The sequence below is a fragment of the Lampetra fluviatilis genome, chromosome 36 (assembly GCF_964198595.1).
Source record: "Lampetra fluviatilis chromosome 36, kcLamFluv1.1, whole genome shotgun sequence".
NCBI classification, from domain to species: Eukaryota; Metazoa; Chordata; class Hyperoartia; order Petromyzontiformes; family Petromyzontidae; genus Lampetra; species Lampetra fluviatilis.
The window spans coordinates 10,752,371-10,775,844 of NC_136310.1; the positions used below are offsets into that span (position 1 = coordinate 10,752,371).

Consider the following 23,474-nt stretch of genomic DNA (forward strand, 5'->3'; position numbering starts at 1 on the left):
TGCAGCCGGCGGTGGACTACTGTATGTTTGCTGAACACGTTAATAGTATTCATCCTTGATCGTTTCTGCGTGGATTAAATATCGGCCGTTCTATAGGATGCGGGGGTGTCAAGCATAGGTACGCAGGTGCGAGGGGGGGTATAAAGTACGCATGCGTACAGGGAGAGTGGGAGGGGTGAAGTTTTGACAGATTTTTGCGTACCTAAATGGATGGCCCCTAAGGAAAAGTCAGAATCAACATTCTGAGATGGCGTTATATCAACAAAATAGGATCTCACATCTGCAGCGACTTTTGTCCAGTGCAGAATCACTGCCAGGCCTACGCGCAAAGTCTGCATCTGATGTTCACTTTGGAGTTTGTGATTCCACCACATCTGCTTCGAAAGGGGCATTCGCCTGTTCTTCACTTGATCAAACCTTATGTGCGAATGAGATTCTGCTTCAAGAACAACATTTTCACAAGGTTCACTATCATTATCCAACTGTATTAATGGTGATGATTCCAATGGAGCTTTGCACTATCACTTTTTACATCCTTGTTAATGAACTTTTAGAATAGATCTCTTGATCTATGTCAATGCTTCATGCCTTTTTTCTCGTTCTGCATCTTCTCGTGTTCTGATTCAGGCTTTATTTTCTGTCCATCTGACATTAAATGACTGTGAAGGGTGGGATCACCTCAAATTAAAACATACTACATTCTCAAAAATATAGCAAATTTTCAGTGGAGGAAATTACATGAGTAAATTACTTGAAATAAACGCACAAAGCGAGGAGCCAATTACAATCTGCACAGCTAGACCGAACATGAATATAAGAGACTACTAAGAAAGGAAAAATGCAATGATACTAGAATTTAAAGTATAAACCTAATGCGCAATTGTTTTCTTGCAATTTAACAAAAAAAACCAAGTAGCCCGAGTCCTTGTCGCTTCTAAGGTAAACTGGGGAAATATGGCAACTTATATGCAGTAATTCTGACAATGTATTCATTCTTTTTGCCACAATTTGTTGGCTGTTCGTTGCAATCTCTTGGCAGTGGTAACAAGTCGTTGCCTCGTAAGTAAGGAATATTACACCTAAAAGAAGTCAAATCTTACATTGTTTTGTTCTACGTGACTTTACCGAAAGACCCAAAGAATATTCATCTTTAAGCTTCAACGAAAGTAAAGCAACATGGCGCTCACCACGCGGTCGTCCTGCCAGAACGTTGAATTTGTTATCGATGAAAATGAACGGCATCCTTTAAAAGCTAAGTCATCCGAATTTATATATAATCAGAGTAAACAATTGTTGAAAACATTTTAGCTTATAATATCTTTAGACTTGCCTTGTTTCTTTTTGCAATAATTTCAAATAAAATCTGCGGCACACAGCACGCTGCCATCGAATGAGGGCACCGACTAAATAACGAACGTGTCGGTAACGACGTCTGTCCAGCGGCTGGGCGAAGTAGGCGTGAAACAAGCGAGTTGCGGTAGTGACATGGGGCAGCAGCACCAACTCTAGAGAGTTAGCACTGAAGGCCTATGAAATAGAAGTGCCTAGGGCCTACAAGAACCTTCATCCGACCCTGATAGAATACACTTTTACAAAATAGGACACCCCTTCAGGTGCTCGAGGGTTTATTTTATACGTTATACATTTTCCACTTTAGAATATATTATTGCACACAGTTGATTAAGAGATTATTACAGCAAAATGATACATTTCTCTTGAGGTGTCCTAAGACGATAACAAAGTGCATTTTGGAAGAGCACACCGCACACGATAGGGGTTTGGAAGGTTAACAGCAGCGATAGCGATTACCTGCGGCCTACAGTGGCCCCCCCATCCCTCCCACCGGCCGCCCGTGCGGCCCACTATGGCCAATCTTGTTATGACAAAGATGGCTTTGGGCAGGGGTGGCCAAGTTTGTCCTTTGCCGAGGGCCACATAGGACAAGACAGTTGACCTGTGCAGCCGTTAACAAGACTGTTGAGGCAAGCGCTGTTGGCGAGCATCTACAGAGGCCGATACGGGCGCACAAGGGCCAGAACCACATCCGTAACTAGAAGAGGAAGTCGCGGGCAAACTACAGCTCAAGGCGGGGGGGGGGGCGGCCTGGTTTATAAAGTTTTTTTTTACTTGTCTCGTTGGTACGGGGACCGGCATCCCGGTGCGGAGATTTGTCGGTTCCAAAAATGCACGGCCGGTGCTTCATAGCTGCGTGCTCATTTGCAGCGGCATAGGCCCGGACTGTCCCAAAGTCCGGGCCATGCCGTTGCTTCTCCATTGATGAGAAACGGAAGAATTGGTCACGATCACAGAGGCGACAGCGGGACGTTGATCCCCCCCACCCTCCCCACCGCCCTTTTAGCGACACGGCTGCGGTAACCCACTCGACCTTACGCAGGTGCCGGTGGTGCATTGCGGGAGGCCGGCACTACAGGCCACGAAGCGAAGCGCCCGTGCGTTTGCGAGAAGCTGGCAATGCAGATATGCTGGGAGCTGCATGCTGGGAGGTGGCCGTGTTAAGGCAAACGGGGGAGGGAGGTGGGTTTGGCGAGCAGGGAAATCCCGAGATGGGCGACAAGTGCCACCGCACTGGCACCGAATCCCTCGGCGTCTTGGTAAGTGGAAGTGAACGGTGCCCCGCTTGGGACGCTGCGGGCCGCTTGAAGAGCAGCGATGCCACGGTGTAATGCCACAAAAGCTCCACTGCGGGTCGGAGTAACTTTTGAACGCTCGTTTCTCATCAATGAAGCTTCAAGCTACGTCCGAGCCTGGGATCACAGCTCCGGATATTCACCGTCAAAACTCTCCATAGATCAATTTATGGGTGGCCGAATTATCTCGGTCGCGAATGTACCGTGCGTGTGATTACTTTTTATACTATCTATCTTATCCGACATTCTCATTTTTATACTATCTCCAGGCCACCGTTCTCGCTGATTACCCAAAATAATCGAGAGTTGATCGGGGTTCCTGACAAAGAGGAAAGGCCACCTTCCCCCTCCCCTCGTGGTTCAGTTCATGTGAGTTGAAGATGACCCCACGCTCTCTCCATCTAACACCCACAAAGACACAGAAGGCTTCAGTTAACACATTTTACATTTTTTGGGATAAATGGGGCAGATTTGTGTTTATACCCTGTTATATAGATCAGGCTTGGTATATAATGTGGTCAGAGCATTCACACGGTCGTAAGTTACATTTCCTAGCCATGGTTTGCCTTGGCCAATCATCATCATCCCTCCAGGACCAATAAAGAGTGGAGCACTTAGTGGAAAGTCAACATTGGTCAATTGGTCCCCGCTGACTCGGATACGCGTTTTCTCTTTTTCCACTGGACAACTGAGCCGTGCTGGCTCGGCACGGCTCAGGAGGCGCCAGGTTGGCTTTACCACCGCAGAACTCGAGCCACGCCACTGATGTCGCGGTCGCACGCAGCGAACAGAGTCGGTGCTCACTGGCAATGCGCAACGAAAATGATTAACCCTGACCCCTGCAAGCGGATTCGTGAACCCATTACGGACATTTGTAATTGCTTTCCTTTCAGTGTGGTGGGGTTTCTCCGGAGTCTCCGGTTTTCTCCCACACAAAACTAAAACGTGAGTAAAAAAGGGAATCGGGGGGGCCCAACATCCCAACGGCAGGACCCCCCTGAGAGTCTTGAGACTCAGGAGGCTCTCCTGTGGATGAATGAGTTAAGTTGAAGTTAACATCGGTGGTGATTTTCATCCGTACTAAAACAAACGCCCGTAGGAGCGCGGCTCTGCTGCCAGTATGAGGAGCAGTCATCAGATCAACATATATACGAGACGTGGTGGATGCTTGTATGAGATTCCAAATGCTACTGCTGCCAGTATGTGTGGTTATTCGCACTACCTGCGAATGTCAATAGCTTGGCTCAAGTCTCGACTTGACCATTGCCCGCATGGACATCTTCAAGTCACTTTCGTCTGTGTGAGTGTTTTTGTCATTTAACATCACCGACGCCTGTACAAGCATCCTGTCTGAAGTTGTAACGTCACAGTCCTAATTTCACCGTTGCCTGTATGAGCCTCCTGGCGCCCATCACGAGTGGCGCATGGATGCCTGTATGGGGGCCTGGTCTGAAGTTGTCGCCTCACAGTACTGACGTCACCAACCACCTGCGTATGGGCGCCTCGTCTCAAGCGCTGACCTCGCCGCCGCCTGTACGAGGTCACTGCCCGCACCCGGCTGGCATCACGTCAGTGCTGCTTGAATGTCCATACGAGCGCCTGGTCCCGAGTCTGAAGTTGTAAGTGTCGCGGTCCTGTTGTCACTGCCGTCTGTAGTAGGGCGCGGTCAGCACGTGACCGGCACTGCCATCACGTCAGTGCCGCGTGAATGCCCGTATGACCGTCTCGTCCCAAGTCTGAAGTTGTAAGCGTCACGGTTCTGTTGTCACCGCTGCTTGTAGCAGGCCGCGGCCTAAGGCAGGCCGTCGCCTGTACGTTGGCCGGCGGCGTCGGCGTCGTCAGCGCCGCGTAAACGCCCGTACGAACGCCCGGTCCCAAGTCTGAAGTTGTAAGCGTCGCGGTCCTGTTGTCACCGCCGCCCGTAGCAGGGCCGGCACCGCCGCCGCCGCCGTCAGTGCTGCGTGAACGCCTGTATGAGCGTCTGCACGTCGCGGGCATCCGCCGCGCGGCACAGCTCCACTTCGCCCATGCCGCTGAGCGCCAGGCGCAGCGCCGCCCAGATGTTGTCGGACATCGCGGCCCCCTCGCGCCGTCTCCCGAGGCTCTTGTGCTGCTTGACCAGCGCCTCGAGCAGGTCCGCCACCGCCTCCCTGCACCCGAGGTTCACGACCACAGGCAAAGGCGGGCTGCTATCAACGGAGGACCGCAGAGTTTGGGCAATCATTGGTCAGCGTTGGGTTCTGGCTGCTGCTGCCGCCGCCGTGGCCGCCTTTCGGCTTTGTCTGCGGGTTCATCGGCGAACGTGAGATTCACGTTTACAAGAACGGCGTTGCAATGTGAAACTGTTAAATGCCGTTGTAATATCTCCCCCCCCCTGCGCGTAGCCTTTGCCAGGCCGTCCTTGCGAGCGCTGTTGGCGAGCAGCTATGAAGGCCTGCATGGCACACGAGTGGGTGGTGCGGAGCCTGTAGCGTGATGTTATAAAGGGGCCCTAAATAAATAAAAAACACGTAAATATTAAAAACACATATTTTTTACTTGCACAGTAAAGTAATTGTATATTTTTTCTATTTGCTATACAGCCAGATAATGACAAATCGCTAACCTTAAACACCCAGTCGTTCATAAATGTTGAAGGCGGTATTACTATAGTACTATAGTAATAGAGCACGTGCAGAATCACTGAACCGGAATTGATAGCTTGAAAGCATTGAGCGTGGGGCCCTTCAAAGTGCGAGGCCCATAGCTACATATCCAGCTACTTGTGCTACTCGGACAATCCGGCACTGTCTACGATGGCGTGCGACGGTGCGCTACTCGTTGAAAGTCGTCGCACTCGGGACCCCCCCCCCACCTCCTGGGTCAACTGGGCCTTAAATTAGTACCCGGCGCGCTGTGTACAAGTCAACGGTGAGGGGGGGGGTGGTCTCTATCTTTGCGGTGGGGATGGTTGTGGTGGGTGTGGGGTGGCGGGGCTGGGGGGGTGGGCGGCTTGACCTGTAGGCGCCCATGTTGAGCCAGCTGACGCCCAGGTTGTACCAGGAGCGCACGTATCCGGGCTGCAGCGCCAGTGCGTGGTAGTAAGCCTCCACCGCCTCCTCGCTGCGGCTCCCGTTTGCCAGCGACGCCCCCAGCTTGTTCCACAGCAGGTGATCCTGTGTGGGGTGGCGGGGGGGGGGGAGCCCACACCCTGTGGTAAAGGCGCAGCCCTGCAATTTCCTAATCGTGCCGCTGCTGGCGGAAGTGCCTCTCCACTACAGTCAACCACTCGGGTCGCGTACGCACACACGGCCGTGTGTGTGTGCGTGTGTGTGTGCATGCGTGTGTGCATGCGTGTGTGCGAGCGTGTGTGCGCTTCAGGTCTTCTCGGCCACGGTCATTCCCTCCCTTCTCTACGCTTGCAAACTGTGAACCCCCCAAATGGAACATCTCCGCCGGTTAGAAACATTTAGGCTGGCCTGCCTACGATCCATCCTGGGTTTAACCAGGCTGGATTGTGTGAGAAGCTCACAAATCCTTGAAAGATCTGGACGAAGTCTCATCAGTGAGCAAGTTGGCACAGTAGGGGGCACAGGTGGTGCAACAGCCAGTCATCTCAGTCAGTCGACCCGTGGCACCTGGGTCTGCCCTGTGACCTCCTGCCAGCGGACTTTCGACACTTCACGTGGCCTCAACGTGCACATAGCCTGGCAGAAGCGTCGTGGTGATGTCACCGCTACTTAGTGGCGAATGGCGGTTGTTGGTGTGTGTGCGCGTGTGTGTGTGTGCGCGCGCAGTCAGGTAAAGTGTGAGTTACCCCTACCTCTTTGAGGACATCTCGGCAGCGTGGAAGAGTAGACCAACAGAACCACCACTTAAGAGCTCCATCTAGTAGAGGCCCTTTACGTCGGCAGTGGCATGAGTGAGCACTTGCAGGGCTGCACCTCTGCCTTATAAACTGGAGAAGTGAGGGCAAATGTAACGTCACAGTGACGGGGGGTGGGGGGGGGGGCGTGCAGGTTTGTGTGGCCGCGCGAGCCAGTCGGCGTGTTCCTTCCCAACGTTCTGCTGGGAGACGGGTGACCGGGATCCTGGCCTTTTGTAAGCGCTAGTCGATTCTGAGAACGGTTCCCGGTTGACCGGTTGTCTTTGACGAACCCGAGTACGCCCGCAAAGAGCGCACGCCACCAGAAGTACCCGCCGGAGTGAGTTCTCACCCCCGCCGTGAGTACGCGGCACCGTGCTGCTGCCGCAGCCGAGTACGCACCTCGGGGCGAGCGTGCACGGCGTGGGTGAAGCACTCGACGGCTCGCTCGTACTCCCCGCTCAGGTTGAAGATGACCCCGAGCGCCGTCTGCAGGTCGGGGTCACGGGGGGCGCGGCCATCGCGGGCGGCGAGCAGGAAGAGCGCCTTCACCTCGCGCAGGAGGCTGCGCGGAGGAAGCGCGCGGCACCGTCACCGTCACTGTCACCAGCGTCGTCATCGTCACCGTCACCAGCGTCGTCACGGGCACCATCAGTATTGTCATCACCACCATCATCAGCGTCATCGGCACCGTCACCAGCGTCGTCAAAGACACCATTATCAGCGTCGTCATCGGAACCATCACCAGAGTCATCGGCACCATCACCGGAAATTATCAGCACCATCATCGGCACTATCAGCATCGCCATCAGTGTCATCATCAGTACCGTCATCATCAGCGTTATCATCAGCATCATCCTCCGTGTCATCAGCATCATCAGTGTCATCGTTGGCACCTTCTTTGTTCGCATTACCAGTGTAATCACCACCGTCACCTCCACCATCATCTACTTAACATCCACACAGAGTGATTATTAATGTAATTGTCGCCGGTAGGCACATCATCAATGTCTCCCACAATACGGGAAAACACCTCCAAAATAACCACCACCAACATCACCAACCCACCCCCCCCCCCACCCCCAGAGAGAGAGGGAGAGCGAGAACTCACTCTGGCACCGGCTGCGTGGGCTGCGTGGTGGCGGCGGTGGTGGTGGTAGTGGTGGTGCTGGTGGCGACCGCGTCTCCGCCCGGCGCCGGCCTCTCCCCCGCAGCGTCTCCCCCGGCATTGCGCACGGGCGCCGGCGGTGCCAGAGGCGCCGGTGGAGCCAGCGGTGCCGGCGGTGCCGCTGGCGGTGCCGCCGGCGTGGTACCGTAGAGCGGGTGAGCGAGCAGCCAGGCGCGCAGGCTCTCGCACGCCTGCGGCTGGCACGACTCGTTGGTGAGGCTCACGGCCAGCGCCAGCAGGGCCGTCAGGTTGTTGGGCTGCAGCTCCAGGCACCTGGAGGAGCAGAGCGGGAGGAGGAGGTGGAGACGTGAAGGTTGCAGGTTGCAGGTTACGCCCTTTCGCCAAAGTTGCAGCAACATAAGTTTTAGTTTTTTCCCACCCCCTCCGAAAATGTCATTGCAGAAATAAAGTTTTTCTTTTTATAAATGAGGAAAATATTACGTTGATATCGTCATTTATAACAACCGATGGAAATGAATGGCGTGACCCCAACCGAGTATCTCTGACCCATCAGAGTATCCGTGACCCCAGGGTAACCGACCTTTGCAGGGCCGTGATGGCGGCTGGGTCCTGCTCGTTCTCCGCGAGTGTCGTTCCCAGGTACTGCCACGCCTGACGCACGCACACAAAGACAAAGATCCCACCCGCTGTGGAGCCTCAACAGGCCGCTGAGGCAAGTGCTGTGAGCGAGCATCTAATGAAAGCCGGCACTGCACACGAGGGTGGGTGGCCAGCACCATGACCCCGCCACTTTTGTCTCCCGAGTGGTGATGTTTACACACTGCACCAGGTACTCATTTGAGGCTGAGTCGACCCAGGGGAGGCCCAGGTCCAGTTTAGATAATTGTCACCAGTGTTAAAATTGAACGTGGGATGCGGGGTTCGTAGCACAGCGCGCTAACCGCTACACTACCGCTCCCCACAAGTTGACACGCACACTGACACACAGACCACACAACAACAACAACCGCCATTCACCACTAAGTGGCGGTGACTTCACCACGACGCTTGTGCCAGGCCATGTGCACCTTGAGGCCACGTGAAGTGTCGAACGCCCGCTGGCAGGAGGTCACGGGGCAGACCCAGGTGCCACGGGTAGACTGACTGAGATGACCGAGATGACTGGCTGATGCACCACCTGTGCCGCCTATTGTGCCAACTTGTTGTGCTTTAGCCACCCGACGCTCCGCTCGTTTTTGCGAGCGTCGCTCCTCCACCCTCCGTTGATGTTGGAGGGCGACTGCCTCCAACTGCCCAGTAGCGTCCTTCACGAGCCTCCTCCACAGAGGCCGATCTTGACACCGCTGGTGCCAGTCATCGGCAAGTCCACTCAGCTCCACGTCCTCCTGTACCACATCACTCCATCTCTTCTCTAACCCGTACCGCGCCCGTTTAGCCCCCTCTATCCGGCCGAACAAAAACTGTTTAGGCATGCGGTTGCTGGGCATGCGGGCTACATGACCCAGCCAACACAGCCTCGCCTGCCGGAGGCGCTCACCGATGGGACTTTGTCCAGATCTTTCAAGAATTTGTGAACTCCTCACACGATCCAGCCTGGTTAAACCTAGGATGGATCGTAGGCAGGCCAGCCTAAATGTTTCTAACTGGTGAAGATGTTCCATTTGGGGGGTCCACGTTTCGCAAGCGTAGAGAAGGGAGGGATTGACTGTGGCTGAGAAGACCTGAAACTCCGTGCGGAGCGACAGACCAGGCAGCTTCCACACAGTGTTATGCAACCGATGAAAATATGCCGCTCAACTGATTCGGAGTGAGATCTCTGCTGTCAAACCGGGGCCGGTGATGAGCACACTGCTCAGGTATGGGAAACTCTCCACTCTCTCCACAACTGCCCCATCACCAATTGGGAGTTGTGGGGGTGGAGTGTCCTATGGTGCAAAATACCCAGCCCGGTGCTTAATTTTGGTGGGGCTGATGGTAAGGCCCCACCTCTTAGTGATAAGCTCCAGATTCAGCAGCAGCGCCTCCAACTCCTCCTCTGAGTGAGCAGCAATTACCAGATCATCGGCATACATAACATGGTTGACCAATAGGGAGTCATCCCTTGACCGCACCCGGGCATCAATCAACCTCCCATTGTATCTGTACCAGATGAAAATTCCTCCGGTACAGCCATCGAAGGCTTCACGAACTACGTTGTTGAATTAGAGGACATCCCTGTCACACTCCAAGGTGAACAGGGAATGGCTCTGACTCCCGGCCACGTAGTTTAACCCAGGCCCGCTAACCATCATGAAGGTCCTGAATGATCATAAGCAGAGGGTCAGGGACTCCGAAAGCACGAAGAACAACCCAGAGCCCAGGCCTACTGATGGTATCATAGGCCCTGACCAGGTCAATAAAGCAGAGATGTAGGTCTTGTTGGAATTCCCTACACCTCTGCTGTAGCAGACAGACAGAAAATATGGAATCTATGCCGGACCGCCCTTTCCTGAAACCGCATTGGGGCTCCGCAAGCCTCTCCTCAGCATGCCTGGCAAGACGATGTTGAATAATCCTTGCCAGGACCTTTCCAGGCGCACTGAGGAGTAAGATGTCCCTGTGGTTGTTACAGTCTGTGCGGTCCTCCTTACAATCCTGCGGAACCCATCCAGTGGTCCAGACTGTTGTTATAATGTCATGTAGGGCAGTCTGCACAAACGCTACCCTCCCTCAGCATTTCGCTTGGGAGATCATTTCTGCCCGGTGCCTTTCCTGGTCTCAGACTCTGGATCGCCTTCAGTACTTCCTCAACAGATGGCACCTCAGCTAGCCACTTACAGGGGGTGACTTCTTCCAATATTTAAGGCACCGCAGCCTCAGCAGGGTCATCCCCACTTTGTCCCACGATTTTTTCCCGGCTGAGGGATTTCCTCTCCCCAAGGACCTCATGGAAATGCTCAGCAAATCTGTAAACCAGTTCCTGGGGGTCAGAGATTTGATCATCGTTCTTTCCCCTAATTATGGTAATAGGTGTGGTACTTTTTTGATGGAGTTAAAGAGTGATTTGTGATCACGGGCCATTGAGGCAGACTCCATCTGCTCAGCAACCTGCGACCACCACCCATCCTTGCAGCGTCTCACGGCTCTCCGAATCTTCGAGGGTAGGCTGCGGTAAGCCTCCTCATTCACTGACATGGGATGCTGTAGACAATGAGAGTGGTCCTGCCGCTTTTTCTCAGCCAGCCTGAACACCTCCTCTGTCAGCTAGGGTCTCTGGTGAGGTCTGGACCGTGCACCCAAAGCAGCTATTGCAGCTACATGAGCCACAGTCCTAAACCTCGCCCATTTCCCCTCGACATCAGGAGGAGTGGGGGATGATGCCAACCCCAGCCGCAAGCGGTGATAAATTTCTCGCTTACAACTTTCATCAGCTAGCTGAGACCAGGCCACTATGGGTTTAAATGGAGTCCTGGGTGTACACCCATCACTGGAGTGGAAGAATGGCAACCGTATCTTACAGATGACAAGTCGATGGTCAGTGGGCAGATCAGCTCCACTGTAGGTCCTTGTGTCAAGGACATGGGCCCGCATCCGCTGTTCCGTCATTATGTAGTCCAGCACATTTTCTTGCTTGGACCCGGCATGCATCCATGATGTTGTGTGGATGCGCCGATGCCGGAACAGCGTGTTGGTAATTACAAGCCCATGGGCTGCACAACAATCCAGCAGCCTCCCACCGTTGTTATTGAGCTGATCTGGCCCATGCCTTCCAATCACTCTAGACCAGGTGCCAGCATCATGACCAACTCGGGCATTGAAGTCGCAGAACAAGATGACTCTATCCCGAAGGGCCATTTTAGCTAGCACCTGTAAAAGCATCTGACTCATCGGTCTTGCCTGCATCCCTCCACGGATGTTCGACTTCGGTGGGGGCATAAGTAACCGGCGAGCCCAGACCACACACCCACACTGACACACAGATCACACACACTGACACACAGACCACACACACAAAGACAGACAGACCAAACAACCGAGTTATATGCGGTACATAATCTTTTGAATTTGACAAAAACTTGGACTGTGTCACCGGCACACAAGGGCATCTTTGTTTTTTTTTGCCGTCTGCCGCAAGTGAAGCCGACGGCGGCTGCTCATCATTCCGCGGCATTAATACAGAACCCCCGCCGCAGCATTAACCAGGGCGGCCAGGCGGGCTGCCCGAGCCCGAACCGCGACACCTCCAGCAACGGCGGCGGCACGTGGCGCCGCGTCGCCAGGACCCTGCTGATGGTGACGACGACAACGATGATGATGATTATTAGGGAGGGGGAGGAGGAGAAGGGGGGTTCATGTCGGTGAACCTCTGCGTTGGCCGGGTCCTGAGTGGCAGCCGCCTCGAAGAGGAGCACGGCGGTTGAGAGGTCTCCCTCCCGCAGGGAGCGCAGCCCCTCCTCCATCGCCCGCGCCTCCTCCGCAAACGGATTCCCTCGCCCGGGCACCTGCGGGGGGGGGGGGGGGCGGGGGGGGGCAACGCAACGACGAAGGCAAAGGTCCCCCGTGTAGCCTCAACAGATCGTTGGGGCAAGTGCTGTTAGCGAGTAGCACCTGTGAAGGCCGCCACACGCAGGGGGGGAGGTGGCCAGCACCACGCCCGGCCATGTTCACGCACCACACCAGGTGCTCATTTGAGGCCGAGTCGACCTGGGGGAGGTCCAGGACCGGTTCAGATAATCGTCACTGGCGTCGGCCGTGAGCGGGAATCATAGCGCAGCGTAGCGCTAACCGCTACACCACCACTCCCTCCACCTCCCCCCCCACAACCCGCTTTACCCCCTGACCCCTGACCACCACCGCGTCGCCTCTCGCAGTTCCGTTGCGGGCCAGTGCTGCTCGCGAGCGCCTTTGAAGGCTGTGCACGGCGCACGAGGGGTGGGTCGGTGGCCGCAGCGGCCCGATTATAACGAATCGACCACAGTAGGCACTGCACCTAGCGCCTATGGGAAACTAATAGGGCCTACGAAAGAAAAAAAATGTGACCACGTTATTTTTCTGTTTTTTAGATATCTTCTCGAATAAATATATGTACACAGCAAGGATAGGCCACAGTGTTTCAAATTAAATCTGCTTATCTGCGGCACACAGCGCGCTCCCATCGAATGAGGGCACGGACTACACCAGTGGTGATTCTTCTTAACCTGGGGTGCTCCACGCACTCCCTGGGGGTGCGTGATGCTTTTTCTAGGGGGTGCGAGACATGGCCAGATTGTTTTTTAGAAGGTAAGTCATCAAAAACACAAATTAAGCACCGGCACGTAAGCACAACAACTCCTGAAGGTGAAGCACCACTGGGCCACAGAATGAAGGCATCGGCAGTGACGATGTCTGTCCAGCGGCTTGACGAAGCACCGCGGAGTGACAGTGGCGGTTGTGGCAAGGCGCAGCACCGCCAACTCTCTAGAGAGTCATCACTGAAGGCCGACGAGACAGGGTCCCTCAAAAACCTTCATCCAGCTCTGAGTGGCGGCGTCGCCGCGCCCGGCCGCCTTTGTCTTCCCTGCTGTTTATACACGCCAGGGACTCGTTTGAGACTGCGTGCACCTACGGGAGCTGCCCCCCGCCCTCCCCCCACCACCGCCACCGTCGTCGCGAGCGGGGAACTCGCGTCGCACGGCTGCGCTAATTGGAGAGCGCCAACCGCTGCTGCTGCGCTACCGCTCAGCAGCAGCAGCAGCAACCACAACACGGAGGGTCTCCACCACCAGTCTCGTCAGGCTAACGAGGTGACCCCAACCTGCCCCCACCTCCCCAACCACCCACCTTGCCGGCCCCCCCAGGATCCTGGACCCAGGGGTAGGAGGTGTCCGTCTCCCGCATGGCCATCTCCTCCCACTCGGCCTGGAGCTTGTCCCAGAACGCCACGTCCGCCTACACAAAGACAAAGATCACCACCACCGCCACCCCCACCGCCACCACCACCACCGCCGCCCCCACCGCCACCACCACCGCCGCCCCCACCGCCACCACCACCGCCACCACCACTGCCGTGTAGCCATCAACAGACTGTCGGGGCAAGTGCTGTTAGTGAGCAGCACCTATGAAAGCAAGTACGACACACGACGGGGTGGGTGGCCGGCACACCACGCCCGGCCGCCTTTGTCTCCCCCAGTGGGGATGCTTATTTTTACTACACACCGCATCAGGTACTCATTTGAGGCTGAGTCGACCTAGGGGAGGCCCAGGACCAGTTCAGATAATAATTGTCAACTCGTGTTAACCCGTGAGCGGGAATCGAACTCGGGTCGCCGGGTTCGTAGCACCGCGCGCTAACAGCAACTACACCACTGCTCTCCACACAATTGACAATCGTCATCAGTCGTCCATGGTCGATCCACTGCTGGATGAGAGCCTCCCCGAGCCGCCGCCACCTCTCGCGGTCTCGTCCAGCCAGCAGCACGCGGGCAGATTGTACGTCACACGTGGGTCTACACGCTAATCACGTGTACGTCACACGTGGGTCTACACGCTAATCACGTGTACGTCACACGTGGGTCTACACGCTAATCACGTGTACGTCACACGTGGGTGTACACGGTAATCACGTGTACGTCACACGTGGGTGTACACGGTAATCACGTGTACGTCACACGTGGGTGTACACGGTAATCACGTGTACGTCACACGTGGGTGTACACAGTAATCACGTGTACGTCACACGTGGGTGTACACGGTAATCACGTGTACGTCACACGTGGGTGTACACGGTAATCACGTGTACGTCACACGTGGGTGTACACGGTAATCACGTGCACACACACACAGGGTTACATACACCCGCAGAGGGGCTACAGCAGAAACCCTCTTAACGACCGCCCCTGTTCACGACTAATCGCTTCACGACGGGCCTCCCCAGAGCCCAATGTGTACTGTATAGTGTAGGGTATAGTAGTGTATAGTGTAGTGTATAGTATTGTCGTGTATAGTAGTGTAGTGTATATTAGTGTAGTGTATAGTGTAGTGCATAGTAGTGTAGTGTATATTAGTGTAGTGTATAGTGTAGTGTATAGTAGTGTAGTGTATAGTGTAGTGTATAGTTGTGTGGTGTATGGTGTAGTGTATAGTATTGTCGTGTATAGTAATGTGTAGTGTATCGTAGAGTAGAACCCCTGTTAATGACCACCTCTGTTAACGACTAATCGATTAACGACGGGCCTTCCCAATAATTAGTGTATAGCAGTGTATAGTAGTGTATAGGGTCGTGTATAGTGTAGTGTATAGTATAGTGTATAGTAGTGGAAAGTGTAGTGTATAGTAGTGTAGTGTATAGTAGTGTATCGTAGTGTCGTGAAGAGTATCGTATAGTAGTGTATAGTAGTGTAGTGTATAGAAGTGTAGTGTATAGTAGTGTATAGTAGTGTATAGTGTAGTGTATAGTGTAGTGTATAGTGCAGTGTATAGTAGTGTAGTGTATAGTGTAGTATATAATAGTGTAGTGTATAGTAGTGTATAGTAGTGTAGTGTATAGAAGTGTAGTGTATAATAGTGTATAGAAGTGTAGTGTATAGTGTAGTGTATAGTAGTGTAGTGCAGTGTATAGTAGTGTTGTCCCTCCATTGGGTCCAATATTTTTGCTTACTGACCATTCCCCTGTTAACGACGGGCTGTTGCAAGTACAGTAAATATGAATTAATGCATTTATCAACCGTATTTATTTTAATATTACGTGTTTATCATGTTGTTAGTATCTTTATGCATTGATTACATCGTTTAAATATTATAAAGTACGTTTTTGGGGTGAAAATGGATTACTTTCGATGCTATTAAACCTTTAACGTGCATTTCCTACACTCGCTTAACAACCAAATTACTTGACGACCGGTTTCGTGGAACCAATTACCGTCGTTAAGAGAGAGGAGGAGGGCTTCTGTTTAACACGCAATAGGAGAGATCGCGTCAATTACAAGGGGTTCTACCTGTACACACCCATAGGGGTGTGCCCGTACATGTGGGTGTGCCTGTACATGTTGGCGTGCCTGTACATATGGGTGTGCCTGTACCTATACTCTCATATCGATGTGCCTGTACATGTGGGTGTACCTGTACACCCATGTGCCCGTGCCTGTACATGTGGGTGTGCCTGTACATGTACACCCATGTGGGTTTGCCTCTACATGTGGGTGTGCCTGTACATGTGGGTGTGGCTGGGTGAGCGGTGCTAGTCGCCAAGTGGGCGTGGCTACGTAAAACTGGGCAGGGTTTGGCGGCATTGTCTGTAGGCTCAATGTGCCCCCCGCCCCCCCAGAGTCTCTCACAGACATTTGCTCAGGGAATGGAACCAACGGGACTCTGGAAGACGGGAGACGGACAAATACAAACGAGACCGGATGAACGCAACGGAGAGTTTTGAAACTAAGTTTCTACTCCCCCCCACCCAGCCCCTTCCCCTTCGTAGCCTCGCACCTGGGCAACCGTCTGCGTGACTCAATAGCTACGCCGCTCACTCTGCATCATCACACTCCCCCCCCCCGTCGCCACCGCGGCCGCCCGCCCCTATCCTCACCTCGATGGCCGCCTTTGTCTTCTCAAACTCGTCCTGGGCCCAGGTGGGGTGGCCATCGTCCTCCTCCTCCTCCTCGTTCCACTGCGGCGCTTTCTTCCTCCTCACGGACCCCGTGGTCCCACCGGGGCCCCCCGTGACCCCCCCGGGGCCCCCCGCGACCCCCCCGGGGCCCCCCGCGACCCCCCCGGCGCTCCCCGTGCCCCCTCCGGCGCTCCCCGTGCCCCCCACGCTCCGCTCGCCGGGCACGGCGTCGTCCCACGTCTCCGAGCCGGAACTGACCTGCACGGGGCGAGTTGGGGCAGGCGAGTGTGTGTGGGCACAGGTGTGTGGACAGGTGATTGGACACAGGTGAGTTTGTGGGCAGGTGTGTGGGCACAAATGTGTGGGCACAGGTGAGTAGGCACAGGTGAGTTTGTGGGCAGGTGTGTGGGCACAAATGTGTGGGCACAGGTGAGTGGACAGGTGAGAGGACAGGTGAGTAGGCACAGGTGAGTGTGTGGGCACAGGTGAGTGTGTGGGCACAAGTGTGTGGACAGGTGATAGGGCACAGGGGAGTTTGTGGGTAGCTGACTGGGCACAGGTGGATGTGGACACAGGTGAGTGTACAGGTTAAAACGACAACAGCGATGCTGCACTGGCAGTGGGGTCTACCACCTTTGCCACAGGCCCAGCCCGCACTTCTCCACGTGTTTACAAGTTACATCCATGTGGGAGGTGCAAATGACGACGCGGAGGCAGGTCTGCAGTTAAGGGCTTGCGCCAGATATTTATTAAGGGTTTCAGATAACTTCCCCAGGGGTAGGGGTCCTACACCGGATCCTTCACCCGGACCTTCACTCTGTCTGTTACTATCTCGGCTAGCTCCAGGGCCTCTCTCCCTCGAGTCAGATCGGGGGTTCAGCCAACACCCGCCGACCGGGGAGAGCAGCACCTTCCACAACTCCAGCCGGCTTCTCTCCAGACTCCCTGAACTCTACCCCTGGCTGTCTCTTCCACTGCTCTCTATCCCGGGCTCCCACAACGACCCCGCTTTCGTCCCAGAGTCCCCCTTAAGTACCCTGATGAGACATGACGTCATCGCCCCGCCCAGCGTACATGACGTCACGTGACATGACGTCATCGCACTTGAAGTCACGCCTCCACATTACTCCTCTACACATGCTTCGAAAAACAGAACAGGAAAACAACTCCACACACACAAAGACAAACATTCCCCATATAGCCTTAACAGACTGTTGGGGAAAGTGCTTTTAGCGAGCAGCTCCTATGAAGCCGAGCACGGCACACGAGGGGGTGGGTGGTTAGCACCACCTCCGGCCGCCTTTGTCTCTATTAGTGACGTTTACACATCGCACCAGTTACTATTTTTAAGGCTGAGTCGACCTAGGGGAGGCCCAGAACCGCTTTAGATAATCGTCACTGATGTAGGCCATAAGCGGAAAATTAAACCCGAGTCGCCAGGTACATAGCGCAAGAGCGCTAACTGCTACACTACCGCTCCCCAAACACGCACACACACTCTCACGCACGCTCACACACTCGCATTCACACTCTCACGCGACCATTAAACACCTTGTCTGTTAGTCGTGCAATATTCCTCGAGGACCTTGCTGTGAGTGGGCGCAGGTGAGTGTGTGGGTAGGTGTGTGGACGAGTGAGTGTGTGGGCAGGTGTGTGGACGAGTGAGTGTGTGGGCAGGTGTGTGGACGGGTGAGTGTGTGAGTAGCTGAGTGTGTGGGCAGGTGAGTGTGTGGGTAGCTGAGTGTGTGGGTAGGTGAGTGTGTGGGTAGGTGAGTGTGTTGGTAGGTGAGTGTGTGGACTGGTGCTTGGGCGGTCTCATTCTTCGTGTTGCTGTTGTTGCTGCTATGCTCACGCACCACGGGATCTCCCGTGTAAAATAACCGGCCAATTTGCTTAACGGGAACCATCCGTGTAATGCAGGCTTATCCATAAAGTCCCTGTCGATATTATTGGACTAATGTTCTAAATATTTACATATTAGACTCGATTATCCCACATATCTCTCTGCCAAATACCACTACATTTGTCTGTAAATTACGTGTAAGTTAAGAAAATTTCGTTCGTTAATGAACAAAGCAAAACATTGTAGTCAAGAACATATTGATGTTGTTTTATTAAAAAAGTCAATTTAGATTTAGAACAAATACTAACGATCGACTGATCGATGCGCATGCTCAGTGATGACACTTTCCTGCTCCTGCATAGAAGACTCGGCCCACTAAGTGGATGACAGCAGCAGAACCACGCCAATCAACATCAATCAAACTGTTGTAAAGAAATGGCAACTACTGTACTGTAGAGGTGATCATGTGGATTTCGGATTAACCGGGGTAACATATTTGTTCGGTTTAAGCACGTGACTTGCAGTAAACATTTCCAAGAATAACAATGTTGTATAACTGTTTTTAGATGATTAATTTGGGCTTCGGGTGAAAATCCACGAGTTTATTAATTTTTACGTCAAAATGTCAGTGTGCGCAGTTCACCCTCAAAACGGATAAACCGCGTGCGGATAATCAAGAGTCTAATAAAACGGGGGGGGGGGGGGTGGTGGGGGCACTCATCGTTATTGCACAAACATCGTGCCGGGAGTGCCTTCAATGAAAGTTTTCCAAATCGCTGGAGAGGACATGGCAGCAAATTAAGCCCTGGAGATCCATGAGAGGTTTTTTTCGTGGGTTAGTTTGCGTGAATATAATGTGTCGTTAAACCCGCCACGGCCAATCAGTCAGGTTTGTCACGTGAACAGAACGTGGCAATTCGTCACTAGTACAGCACACCGGTTGCGTGTTGGAGAGCCAAGCCACAACATTTACTATCCGAGTACGACGTTTCTCCAGTAATTACAACTAGCTTCATCAGGCGACAGCCAGATTTGTGGAGAAGTCCTCCTGCTTCCATCTCGGGATTTTAACGCCTTGGGAATTTTTTGCACGGGGGTGGGGAGGGGGCCTGTGCATCGACCAAGAGTTTTATAGATCTGCAAGATTTTACGACATTGTGTTTGTTGCTAGCAAAAAAAAATACTTCGCAAGATGCAAAATGTGTGTCCGATATGCAGTTTACAGGATTTGAGCTGTGCAGAGATTGCGACGTTGCTCGTCTAGAATCCAAAACGCCTCCATGTCAATGATGAATATACCTCCGATCATATCGTCGCATAACTTACCATAGATTGCTTCGATTTCAATAAAATTATATCGGGACTTCATGGACAACCCTGTATCTCAAATGAAGTCGACACTAATAACACACCGACACATCCACCGTTGTCACGCGCACACCAGCGGGAGCATTGTACAAAGAGCACACAGACTCCACACAGAGAGGCGCCTGGGTCAGGATTCAAACCCAGGGACCCATTTCCTGCCACAAGTGTGAACCACAGCGCCCCGCCACCATCACTAAATCAAACTATTTTTGTTTATTTTACCAGGTAGCTCTTTTTTAGAAGCGACGTGGCCACAAATGACAGCCCAAAGAAGTGGCTTATCGTCGTGTAGACATTTATAGCGACCAAATACTCTAAACGCGTGACGTTGGATTATAAATGTGGTGGAAAAAACCGGAAAGACTCGAAGAAAAATCCACGCAACCACGAACAGAGAGAGACACGCAAACTCCAAATATACAGCAGGCATCGTCAGAGTCGGGATCGAACCCACGACTTCCTGCATCCCAGGCGAGGTAGTCAACATCTCCTAGCCACCGTGATGATGAGAGAGAGAGACACGCAAACTCCAAATATACAGCAGCAGGCGTCCGGGTCAGGATCGAACCCACGGCCTCCTGCGTACCAGGCGAGGGAGTTCACATCTCCTAGCCACCGTGATGATGATGATGATGAGAGAGACACGCAAACTCCAAATATACAGCAGGCATTGTCAGGGTCGGGATCGAACCCACGGCCTCCTGCGTACCAGGCGAGGGAGTTCACATCTCCTAGCCACCGTGATGATGATGAGAGAGAGAGACACGCAAACTCCAAATATACAGCAGGCATCGTCAGGGTCGGGATCGAACCCACGGCCTCCTGCGCACCAGGCGAGGGAGTTCACATCTCCTAGCTACCGTGATGATGATGAGAGACACGCAAACTGCAAATATACAGCAGCAGGCGTCAGGGTCGGGATCGAACCCCCGGCCTCCTGCGTACCAGGCGAGGGAGTTCACATCTCCTCGCCACCGTGGTGGTGGGGGCCACGAGGGCCGTGCCACTTGCGTGTCTCACAGAGGACTTTGGCGACGACCTCCTCCCGGCTGAGTGCGAGCGCGGGCACGGAATCACCTTCTCGCCGGCACGGAATCACCTTCTCGCCGGCACGGAGGCAAACGCCGCGGCCCACTCGGACACCCTGTGCCGGATCTGGCGAGCGGCAACACGGATACCCTTCGTCGTCACCTTCCGCAATGGCGATGTGGTGGTGGGGGAGGGGTGGTCACTCGATATTGGTAGCAGCTTAGAGGTCCTCGCCGATAAACCTGTGGCAGGTTTCACCAGCGTTGGCTCTAGCGAGCCGCGGCTCTGCTGATGAGACGCCGACTGTCGAAACCGGTCCCAGTGCACTACCAGAAGGCGGCGTGGCTGATGGGATGTGTAAACATATGTGTCATAGCTTCTTTGTTTATTCATAGGGAGGGTGATTGGAAGCAAGCAAATTATATGCTCATTTATTTTGTAAAACGACATTCTTCACAGCGACAGGCGAGGATCGTTTTGCGAATCCTCGCCTCGTGCTCGTGATACAACGTTGCCCTGCGATCCGGTCTCAAACTACGGTGGCCAGGATTTTTCGTTGCACTGCCACCGTTCAGTTCTCGGCTGCCGCGTGCGCTCTGCATCGACGTGAAAGCGGCCGCCAGCGCCACCACCAGCGCCACCGCCACCGCCGCCACTGCTACCACCATCACCACTGCTACCACCATCACCACCACCAGCGCCACCGCCGCCACTGCTACCACCATCACCACCGCTACCACCATCACCACCGCTACCACCATCACCACCACCAGCGCAACCGCCGCCACTGCTACCACCACCGCTACCACCACCACTACTGCCACCGCCAGAGCCACCACTGCCACCATCACCACCGCCACCACCATCACCACCCCTACCACCATCGCCAACACCACCGCCACTAGTACAGCACTAACCGGTTGTGTGTTGGAGAGTGAATCCACGACAACATTTACAAATCGAGTACTGTGACGTTTTGCCAGTAATTACAACAACAGCAAGCCTCATCATCAACAACAACCAGCCTCATCAACAACCAGCCTCATCAACAACAACAACCAGCCTCATCATCAACAACAACCAGCCTCATCAACAACAACAACAACCAGCCTCATCAACATCATCAACAACAACAACAACAACAACCAGCCTCATCAACAAGAACAACAACCAGCCTCATCAACAACAACAACCAGCCTCATCATCATCAACAACAACAACAACCATCCTCATCAACAACAACAACCATCCTCAACAACAACTACAACAACCAGCATCATCAACAACAACAACAACCAGCCTCATCATCATCAACAACAACAACAACCAGCCTCATCATCATCATCAACAACAACAACAACCAGCCTCATCAACAACAACAACCAGCCTCATCAACAACAACCAGCCTCATCATCAACAACAACAACAACCAGCCTCATCATCAACAACAACCAGCCTCATCATCAACAACAACCATCCTCATCAACAACAACAACCATCCTCAACAACAACAACAACCATCCTCAACAACAACTACAACAACCAGCCTCATCAACAACAACAACCAGCCTCATCATCATCAACAACAACAACCAGCCTCATCATCATCAACAACAACAACAACAACCAGCCTCATCAACAACAACAACCAGCCTCATCAACAACAACCAGCCTCATCATCAACAACAACAACCAGCCTCATCATCATCATCAACAACAACAACAACCAGCCTCATCATCAACAACAACCAGCCTCATCATCATCATCATCATCAACAACAACAACCAGCCTCATCATCATCATCAACAACAACAACCAGCCTCATCATCATCAACAACAACAACAACCAGCCTCATCATCATCAACAACAACAACAACCAGCCTCATCATCATCAACAACAACAACAACCAGCCTCATCATCATCAACAACAACAACAACCAGCCTCATCATCATCAACAACAACAACAACCAGCCTCATCATCATCAACAACAACAACAACCAGCCTCATCATCAACAACAACAACCAGCCTCATCATCATCAACAACAACAACAACCAGCCTCATCATCAACAACAACAACAACCAGCCTCATCATCAACAACAACAACCAGCCTCATCATCAACAACAACAACAACAACCAGCCTCATCAACAACAACAACCAGCCTCATCATCATCATCATCAACAACAACAACAACCAGCCTCATCATCATCAACAACAACAACCAGCCTCATCATCATCAACAACAACAACAACAACAACCAGCCTCATCATCATCAACAACAACAACAACCAGCCTCATCATCATCAACAACAACAACCAGCCTCATCATCAACAACAACAACCAGCCTCATCATCAACAACAACAACAACCAGCCTCATCATCAACAACAACAACCAGCCTCATCATCATCAACAACAACCAGCCTCATCATCATCAACAACAACAACCAGCCTCATCATCAACAACAACAACCAGCCTCATCATCAACAACAACAACAACAACCAGCCTCATCAACAACAACAACCAGCCTCATCAACAACAACCAGCCTCATCAACAACCAGCCTCATCAACAACAACAACCAGCCTCATCAACAACCAGCCTGATCAACAACAACAACCAGCCTCATCATCATCAACAACAACCAGCCTCATCATCAACAACAACCAGCCTCATCAACAACAACAACCATCCTCATCAACAACAACAACCAGCCTCCTCACCAACAACAAATAACCTCATGAACAACATCAACCAGCCTCAACAACAACAATAACCAGCCTCATAAAACAACAACAACAACCAGCATTATCAGGCGATAGCCAGAATTGTCAAAAGACATAAAAAAAACAAATCTGTATGATGGATAACATTGATCGCGAAAACCTAATTCGCCATAAACTTGAGGTTGCTTACTTTAACAGACGCGCGCACACCTCAAAGGCCAGAAAGCATGAAAGAGGGCAATAAAAGGTCATAAAAACTCCCCTAATTTCACACAAGAGGAACAAGGGAGGGGGGAATTGCAAGCGGGGGTTAGGAT

General features: G+C 52.9%; 1 protein-coding gene across 1 annotated transcript in view; it reads right to left on the reverse strand.

Moving 5' to 3' along the window:
- Nucleotides 1–1,608: 1,608 nt before the first annotated feature.
- LOC144945150 (PEX5-related protein-like) overlaps nt 1,609–23,474 on the reverse strand; it is a 46,226-nt gene continuing 24,360 nt past the window's right edge. Inside the window, exons 6-13 of the mRNA XM_078873435.1 lie at nt 16,161–16,439; nt 13,421–13,528; nt 11,965–12,102; nt 8,202–8,272; nt 7,604–7,933; nt 6,895–7,057; nt 5,646–5,803; nt 1,609–4,798 (exon numbers count right to left, since the gene is read on the reverse strand). Of these exons, the coding sequence (XP_078729561.1) occupies nt 4,600–4,798; nt 5,646–5,803; nt 6,895–7,057; nt 7,604–7,933; nt 8,202–8,272; nt 11,965–12,102; nt 13,421–13,528; nt 16,161–16,439 (1,446 nt within the window). The 3' untranslated portion in view covers nt 1,609–4,599. The remainder of the gene's footprint in view (nt 4,799–5,645; nt 5,804–6,894; nt 7,058–7,603; nt 7,934–8,201; nt 8,273–11,964; nt 12,103–13,420; nt 13,529–16,160; nt 16,440–23,474) is intronic.